The sequence below is a fragment of the Peromyscus californicus genome, unplaced genomic scaffold (genome assembly GCF_007827085.1).
Source record: "Peromyscus californicus insignis strain IS unplaced genomic scaffold, ASM782708v3 Scaffold_11__1_contigs__length_118956290, whole genome shotgun sequence".
Taxonomy (NCBI): domain Eukaryota; kingdom Metazoa; phylum Chordata; class Mammalia; order Rodentia; family Cricetidae; genus Peromyscus; species Peromyscus californicus.
This window is the reverse complement of record NW_026294402.1, coordinates 103,952,373-103,961,514: the sequence shown is the minus strand read 5'-3', so window position 1 is coordinate 103,961,514 and position 9,142 is coordinate 103,952,373. Positions and strand designations below refer to the sequence as shown.

The 9,142-nt window shown below is 45.6% G+C and overlaps 1 protein-coding gene across 3 annotated transcripts in view; it reads left to right on the top strand.

The window, feature by feature from the left end:
* The first annotated feature begins 510 nt into the window (after nucleotides 1–510).
* The window catches only part of Fbxw12 (F-box and WD repeat domain containing 12), a 30,621-nt gene continuing 21,989 nt past the window's right edge, over nucleotides 511–9,142 (top strand). For 2 of the 3 annotated variants that reach the window (XM_052729829.1, XM_052729828.1), the window contains exons 1-5: nucleotides 511–860; nucleotides 1,587–1,624; nucleotides 1,804–1,964; nucleotides 2,967–3,085; nucleotides 6,586–6,795. In XM_052729829.1, coding sequence (XP_052585789.1) covers nucleotides 693–860; nucleotides 1,587–1,624; nucleotides 1,804–1,964; nucleotides 2,967–3,085; nucleotides 6,586–6,795 — 696 coding nt within the window. In that variant the 5' untranslated portion in view covers nucleotides 511–692. Of the gene's footprint in view, nucleotides 861–1,586; nucleotides 1,625–1,803; nucleotides 1,965–2,966; nucleotides 3,086–6,585; nucleotides 6,800–9,142 lie in introns of all 3 variants that reach the window. The other variant, XM_052729830.1, reaches the window with a different exon arrangement.

Below are 9,142 nucleotides of genomic sequence, written 5' to 3'. Positions count from 1 at the left end.
ATTTCTGATTAGTAATGTATGCTTGGATAAAATCAGCATAAGGCTTTTGGTCTTCTTTTTTTTGAGACAAAGTCTTATTCTTTAGCCTAGGCTGGCCTGGAATTCACGTGTAGTGCATTTGTGTCTGTATGTATGAGTGCATGTGTGTGTGTGTGAGTGTGTGTGTGCTTAAATGTGTGTGCATAGAGGCCAGCAGCGGGCATTCGGTGTCTTCCTCAGGTGTCCTTTTCTTCTAGAAAGCTAAATACGTAAGTGCAGAATCTCAGAGACTGTCCTGGCACTGAGAGGCGGACCCTGCCAATCTAATTCCATTCTCAAGGTAGACATAAACACGGAAAGCAGATCACCTATGCCAGTAATTTGGAGCAACCTAATGGGCTTCCCACAAGTGAATCCACTGAAAATGAGTGTGTTACCTGATATTTTCTAGAAAGTTCTGACAAGTGCATCAGCAACCAGGGCTTCCCCAGCTCATGTTCCTTTGGTCCACAGATCCAGGAAGGTGGTGTTGGGGTCATCTACGCAATGAACAACACTGCAGAGTGAATTTCAGTGTGAACACTCTCAGCTGTGTGCATCTGGCTCCAGGGAAGACAGGAGTGGGGGGTCAGGCTGAGAGTCTACACGCCTGCAGCTCACGTCAATCAGAGCCTGATGAGGTGCCGATGAGGTGCAGGTGGCAATCCCGCTAAATGCTGCCATCTTTGGCCAAACCTTTAAAGTCAGAGCAAGCTGAGGAGAAGAGCGAATGTGGGCTTAGGCCACGTAAGATGGAGATCCATTTGCCTAATGTGCCAGTGATGAAAATCTTCTCCTATCTGGATGCCTTCAGCTTGCTACAGGCTGCCCAAGTAAACAAGGTAAAGTCTCTCCACTTTTCACTGCTGTCTAATTGACCAGCCCTGTGCCTGGACGCCTCCACTTTGTATATTCCTAAAAAAGGCCCCGTTGGCCTTTCACCCCAGCCACGGAGTTAGCTACCCCAGCTAACTCACCCAGCCTTCCTTCATTCCTTAAACTTACCTTGTTCAGACCTGTCCACGCAACTCTGACACCCTAGCGTCTCGGGGACGCATTTGCTTCTCTTGACCAATGGGAGTGTCAAGCTGCAGAATAGCCAAGGGGCACATTGAGGGCTCATGGGTTAGCGTCATTCACTCTGAAGACCTCAAATCCTGTTAAATGAGCCAGGAGTGTTGGCACATGCCTGTAATCGAAGCGCATGAGCGGTAGAAGCAAGAGCATCAGGAATTTGGGTCGTAGTCAATTAAATGGTGAATTTAAAGCCAGCCTAGGTTACTAGAGACCCTATCGCAAAAAACAATAGCAGCAACAACAAAATTCTGTTAAATGAAAGGAACAGGCTGATGTGTGGAGTTGTGCTGCTGAGATGTGAGGCCCTTGAGGCTCCCATGTCAAACAGACTTCCTTCCTCCAAGCTCTCACAAGATGACTTGTGTTTGCTTGGGGTAGGTGTCCCTAGGCTAGCTGGGCCTGGAGAGCTGGGATTGAGTTTGATGAACCTGTGTAGGCCCAGTCCAGAGCATGAGAGCATGCTGGCTTAAGGACTCCTTTCTCTCCTGTAGAGCTGGAATTTGGTTGCAACCAGTGATTCCCTATGGAGGTAAGGAAAGGGGCAGAATGGGGCCCAGAAAGGAAGAGGGGCAGGGAGGCTTCTAAGTCTGCACCCGGCCCTCTGGTGTGTGAGATACACCCAGGAAGATGAATGTGATGAGAAGTTCATGCACTTTAACAGGGGCTCCGAGAAGGTGAGCTGACCGGGATTGTGACTGTGCCTTGCAGGAAGCTGTGTCTGAGGAGATGGCTCTGTTACGACTTATCTCTAGATATCCTGGGTGCACAGACGTGGAAGGAGTACTTCCTTCGCAAAACTAGGCAAGAACACTCTATGTCTCGGGCAAAGCCAGAAGACTTCATCTACAAAGAAATGTCTGGGGATTTTGGTATGGGCATGGGTATCCTAGAAGAGACACCCACTTGATATTTTTCCCATTCTATGCAGTGTTACATTCTCATTTAATAGGAGAAGGGTCATTAAAATTTAATGGGTTGGGCTTGGACCAATCCTGATTCGTGTCTCCTGTGATCTGAATGGAAGACCCAGAGTGATTGCTTAACAGTGTAAAGCCAGCCCAGCCATATCACTCCATTTCCCCAGAGGCTTCCTACCCTCCCCAAAATATACAGAAAATTGAATGGGGAAATTACTAAATAACATAGGCTTTATTATTTACCTTTCCCTGAAACCTCCTTGTGACAGTTCTCTGATGGAGAAATACTTTAAATTCCTTACACTTATAATTTTTAGTGTGTGCATATGTGATGTATGTATATACCACATCGTGTGTCTATCAGAAGACAAATTTGTGGAATCCATTCTCCTGATGGGAAGAGTCTTAACTTTTCTTATTTTGAGACAAGGCCTTACTACATAGCTGTGACTGGCCTGGAACTCAATATGTAGACCAGACTGGCCTCAAACTCAAGATCTGCCACTTGCCTTCCATGGGACTGGAGGTACACCACCACACCTGGCTTTTTTATTTTGTTTTTTAAAGGAAGGGTCTCATGTACCATAGGCTGACAGCAACGACTCTTCATGTAGCAAACAACAATGACTTTGAACTTCAGATCCTTCTGCTCCCAAATGAGTGCTAGGATTAGGGTTTATGGGACTCTAGGAATAGGACCTAGCACTCTCCTGACCGAGTTACACTCCTAACTCCTAGTACCCATTTGTATCTGTAGAAACAGACAGATTAAGGAGTAAAAAGACCCGAGCCAGAGGCCAACCTGCAGCTTGACTGGCTGGCTCTCTCCATCCTTTCTACAGCTGTTGCCCAAGCCTTCCCACAGAGACAGAGAAAAACAAAAACATACCTTGTTTTGGTTTGAGTCACCCCTCAACTATCTGGTGTCCAAATAATGTTGGAGTTTTCTTGCAGGAGTTCAGGGAACAGCGTACTATCTCTCAGGGAGTGGCTTAACATATAACGGACAAGGAAAATCAACTGTCTGTGTGGTGACTTCTATGACTCGGCTTACCACCTGGGATATTCGAGAGGTGAGTCTGACAGAGGAGTAGCAGAAGTGACCAGGATCTGGACCTGAATCCTCAGTTCATCTTTTTTGTTTTTGAGATGGAATCTCCTTGTACAGCCCAGGCTATTCTGGAGCTCCCTACGTAGATAAACCTGCCTCTGCCTCCCCAGTGCTTGGGTTTAAGATGTGCACCACACTCCTGGTTCTGCCCTTTTTTTTTTTTTTTTAGATTTATTCATTTTATATGTAGGAGTGTTTTCCCTGAATATACACACACCACATGTGTGCCCGGTGCCAGTGAAGGTCACAGGAGGGTGTCAGGTCCCTTAGAACTAGAGTTACAGATGGTTGTAAGCTGTGGGTGCTGGGCACTGAACCGGGTTCCCTGCTGAATCATCCTCCAGCGCCTCTCAGTGTCTTAAAGTTATCGTTTTTTTAATATTTTTTATTTTATATACATATGTGGGGGTGAGAGTTTATGGCTGGTGGGCGGGCAGAGCCCAGAGAGTGTTAGATTGTTAGAGGTGACTCTGAGATGTTGTGTAGGCTCTGGGACCCCAGCTGGGGTCCTCTGCAAGGGCAGTGAGTGCTCTCAACTGCTGACCCATCACTCCAGCCCCTTGCTCCAGGGTTTTGTTCTTGTTTTGAGGCTGCTGTGGACCTGACTGCTTCCCTGGTTGCAATTTGTTTATTGGTAATGGGAAGGGCCCTGGTTTGTGTATGTTTTATGTTAATTTTGCAGCCTGTCAATTTGATGGAAACTTATCAGTCTTAAGAGTTCTCTGGTGGAGTCTTCAGAATCTCTTCAGTACAGAATCAGTGTTTGCAAATAAGGTTACTTTAGCTTCTCCTGTCCTATTGACATCCCTTTCGTTTGCTTCTCTTGGGTTATTGCTCTAGTTAGAACAATACTGTATTGCTTAAGAGTCAAATAAGAGTGTCTTTTTTCTGATGTTGCTGTAAATGCTTTGAGGTTGTTGGGTTTTTTTGTTTTTTGTTTTCTTTTTCTTTCTCTTTTTTTTTTTTTTTTTTTTTTCTGGAGCTGAGGATCGAACCCAGGGCCTTGCTCTTGCTAGGCAAGCGCTCTGCCACTGAGCTAAATCCACAACCCCATGTTTTTTGTTTTGAGTCCAAGAGGGTACAGTAAAGAAGCTGCCAACGGGATTGCTCCATGACATGATTACGGTTTTTATTGTAGATATGAGAGAATAGCCAGAGGCATCTGGAAGAGTCCAGAGCAGAGAGAAAGAAGTAGACTGGACATGGCCAGCAGACTGGACTTGGCCAGAGCTAGGGAAGCGGGGGAGCAGGAGAGAAGGTGGAGATAGCAGGAGACAGAGAATGGAGCCCAGTGAGAGCAAGTAATGAGAGAAGAGTGAGTTCTAGGGGGTGAGTAGCTGCGAGAGGGAAGGGCCGGGGGACTGCATGGGGGCTTTGACATCTGGAACAAGTACTTGTGAGTAGGGACCGGGGAGCCTGGGGGCCGCTTTGATATGCAGCCAGAAGTATATGTCAATGGAGCCCCATACCCCTTCAACCAGAAGGGAAGGAACGCCTTTTGGCAGGTGGGAGCTGGTTTCAGAAGTTCCTGGGGGGATGCTGACTTTTATCTATCACCAGAAGTCCTACAGTCCAGCGTGAGCTCATCTCTGGATTCCTGGACAGTCTGAGACCTAACACGCACTGTTTAATAAAGGTTGGCTACAGGCTTGTGTGCGAGTGTGCTTTCTGTTACTGTGATAGAGACCGTGACCAAAAGCAACTTAGGGAGGAAAGAGCTCACGGGTTAGTCTTTCAGGGGGCTGAGGCAGGAACTGAAGCAGAGGCAGAGAAGGGGCTCTCCGTACTGGCTCACTCTTCATGGCTTGCTCAGTTCTCTTTCTTATACCACCCAGTACTACCTGCCCAGGAGCGGCACCACCCGCAGTGGCCAAGTCCTCCCACATTAATTAATTAGGAAAATGCCCTACAGATTTGCTTAGAAGCAATCTGATGGAGATGTTTTCTCAGTTGAGGTTCCTCTTCTCAGATAGCTCTAGCTTGTGTCAAGTTCACCCACACACCCACACACCCACTGACCCACAAAATCGCCGCCAATAAAAACAAAACAAAAACTGACAAGGACAGTTTGTCAAGTAAGGCCTCCACTGTGTTGAAATATGTTCCTCTGTTCTGCTCCTTCAGGACTTAGGAGATGTTGGATTTGCCTTTTCCTGCATCTATTGTCATTCGATTTCTATCCTTGAGTCCATTTATGTCATTTATAACATTCTTTTCATGTATATTAAACCATGCCTGCACCTTTATAATAAAGCCAGCTTGGTCATGGTGAGTGATCTTTTTGGTATGTTCTTTCTTTTTCCTTTTTTTTCCCCAGAGACAGGGTTTCTCTGTGTAGCCCTGGCTGTCCTGGAACTCACTTTGTAGACCAGGCTGACCTTGAACTCAAGAGATCTACCTGACTCTGCCTCCCGTGTGCTGGGATTAAAGGCATGGGTCATCGCCACCACTCAGCTTGGTATATTCTTTTATAAGGTTTTTTTTTTAATTTTTTATTTATTTTTTGGTTTTTCAAGACAAGGTTTTTCTGTGTAACAGCCCTAGCTATCCTGGAACTCACCCTGTAGACCAGGCTGGCTTTGAACTCACAGAGATCCACTTGCCTCTGCCTACTGAGTACTGGGATTAAAGGCGTGCACTGACACTGCCTGGCTTAAGATTTGTTTTTATTTTTAAATTGTTTATATGGGAGGAGGAAGTATATGCACACAAGTGCAGGTACCTGTAGATCCAGAAGAGGGCATTGGCTACCCTGGAGCTGAAGTTACAGGAAATTATGACCACCCTAGGTGGGTGCTGGAAACTGAACTTGAGTCTTTTGGAAGAAGAGTAGGTTCTCATAATCACTGAGCCATTTTTCCAGCCCCCTGGTGTACTCTTGAATTCAGTTTGCAAATATTTTGTTGAGAATTTCTGTATTTATCAGGGAGATTGGCTGTTACTTTCCCTTTTCTGTTTGTTTGTTTGTTTTTGTTATGTCTTTTATGTCGCTTTGGTATTGAGTGATGATAATAGCTTCACAGAAAGAGTTGGTAGCTGGGTGATGGTGGTGCGCACCTTTAATCCCAGGACTTGGGAGGCAGTCTGTAGTGAACGCTTGCCTCTGAGCATAGTGCATACGGTCCCGTTCTCATGTCTGCTCCTGCCCCCAGGTAGTCTAGATGTTTATATTTTTCTTTTTTGTTGTGTCTGTTACTCTTTTTTGAGATAGTCTTGTAGTATAGCCCCAACTGGTCTTGATATTGTAGACCAGGCTGGCCTCAAACTCATGGTGCCCCCCTGCCTCTGCCTGCCTGGGCTGGGGTGATAGGCATGTGCCACATGGCCAGCTGGAGAGGCTTAGAATTTCCGTATCCTCTTCTTGTAAGCAGTAGTTACAATTTGGAAAAGGCTTCCCAATAAAGTTGGTGGGTGAAAGCAATGGAAATAGTTCCTCAGACACATGCTGCTCTTGTTCCCTAGGGTGTCATGACCTGGGTAAGCCCAGTACAGCCTACCTGTATCATGAGACTGGCCACCCTCCCAGAGCTGTGCCTGGCGATCACCGTGGATATGGAAGCGACCATCAAAGTGTGGAATTGTTATGACAAGGATGCTCTGGCAACTAACAGCATGTCCTCTTCCTGTCAAACACTGAAAGCTGTGCTTACAAAAGATGGTCCAATCGTCTTGGTAAGTGACCCCCAAATCTAGAGTAGGCGTACAGTACAAAACACTTGCTAATTGAGGCTCCATTACTGTCAAATCTCAATTCAGCCTCTTGGAGTCATCTCTGCAAACCCTGAGAGTCAATCACAATACACCAATAAATGATGGCATAGAAATGTCCACTAGTCAGGCGGTGGTGGCACACTCGAGAGGCAGAGGCAGGTGGATCTCTGTGAGTTCAAGGCCAGCCTGGTCTACAGAGTGAGTTCCTGGACAGGCTCCAAAGCTACACAGAAAAACCCTGTTTCCAAAAAAACAAAACCAAAAACTGACCATGCCTTTGGTCTAACCTCGTGTACATTTTCTAAGCCATTTTCTTTTTTTTTTTTTTTTTGGAGGGGTGGTGGTGGTGGTTTTGAGACAGGGTCTCTTTGTGTAGCCTTGCTGTCCTCGAACTTGCTTGGTAGACCAGGCCAGCATCAAACTCAGAGATCTGCCTGCCTCTGTCTCTCAAGTGTTAGGATTAAAAGCGTGTGCCATCCTCACTCTGGTCCTAAGCCATTCTTTTAAAAACAATACAAAAAGATTTTCCTAGGGGCCCAGGGAGAGATGGCTTAGTGGACAGGAATGTTTCCTGTGCAAGGATGAAGACCTGAGTTCAAATCCCTGGCACTCGCATAAAAAGTGGGATGTAGCTAAATGTGCCAGCAACCCCAGTGTTGTTGGGGTTGGAAACAAAAGGGTGACTGGTATAAATGGACATTTCCTGTCCTAACTGCTTCCTCCCAAATAACCAACTCAGAGGTTTAATATTATTTACAAATGCTCAGCCGATAGCTCAGGCTTGTTACTAGCTAACTCTTACATTTAAATTAATCCATATTTCTATTTATGCATTGCCAAGTGGCTCATGGCTTGTTACCTCATTTTCTATACCTCCTGCTTGCTCCGCAACTGGCATCTCTCAAGACTCCACCCTCCTTCCCATCATTTTCAGTTGGCTTTTCCTGCCTAACTTCCTGAACACCTACCGGCCTGTCAGCTTTTTAACCAATGAGAGTCATACATATTCATAGTATAGAAAAGGATTGTTCTACAGCAGACTGGGGCTTGCTGGCTGCTAGCCAGCCTAGCTCTGGGTTCAATAAGACTCTCAAGGGAACAAGGTGGAGAGTGATAGAACAGGGCACCTGACATCCTTCTCTGGGCTCCATGTATGTACAGGTATGCACATCTACATACACATGCACACATATACATATTACAATTTTTCTAAATGATTTCACATTTTTGCTTCTTTCAAATGTTTATTATTTGGAGTCTGTAACTTGGACAGAGATAGTGGAGAGAAAAATATGAATTTTATCAGATACTAAGGAAAAAAGGATAATGTTGTTACCCAAGTGAGTCCTTGGGGAAGAATGTTTTAGGGCTTAGAAAATCTCTCTCGTGTGTGTGTGTGTGTGTGTGTGTGTGTGTGTGTGTGTGTGTGTGTGTGTTTAGTAAAAGTCTCATGATGTAGTCCTGGCTGGCCTAGAAGTCACTGTGTAGATCATGCTGTCTTCAAACTCAGAGATGAGCCTGGCTCTACCTCCTGAGTGCTGGGGTTAAAGACATATGCTACCATGCCCTACAAAAGTTCTTTGTCTTGTTTTGGTTTTGGATTTTGAGAGGATTTCTCTGTATAGGCCTGGCTGTCCTGGAACTCACTATGTAGACTAAGGTGGCCTTGAACCCAGAGATCCATCTGCCTCTGCCTCCCAAGTACTGGGATTAAAGACATGCAACACCACCACCTGGCCCTGCAAAAGTCTCTTAGAAAAAGAAAAATCATGCTAGGCATGGTGGTGCACTATGCTTAGTGCCCTTGGAGGTCAGAATAAGCCACTGGAGCCCCTGATACTGGTGTTACAGTTGTGAGATGCCTTGTGAGTGCTGGAGTTGAACCTATATTCTCTAGAAGAATAAGTGCTCTTAAAAACCTCTGCACTGGGCTGAAGAGATGGTTCAGAGGTTAAGATCAGTGACTGCTCCTCCAGAAGTCCTGAGTTCAATCCCCAGCAACCACATGGTGGCTCACAACCATCTAAAATGAGATCTGATGCCCTCTTCTGGTATACAGACAGAACACTGTATACATAATAAATAATAAATCTTTAAAAAAAAAAAAACAAACAAACAAAAAACCTCTGCACCACCAGGCAGTGGTAGTGCACGCCTTTAATAAATCCTAGTACTTGGGAGGCATTGGCAGGCGGATCTCTGTGAGTTGGAGGCCAGCCTGGGCTACAGATTGAGTTCCAGAAAAGGCACCAAAACTACACAGAGAAACTCTGTCTCGGGAGAGAAAAAAAAGAAAGAAAGAAAAACC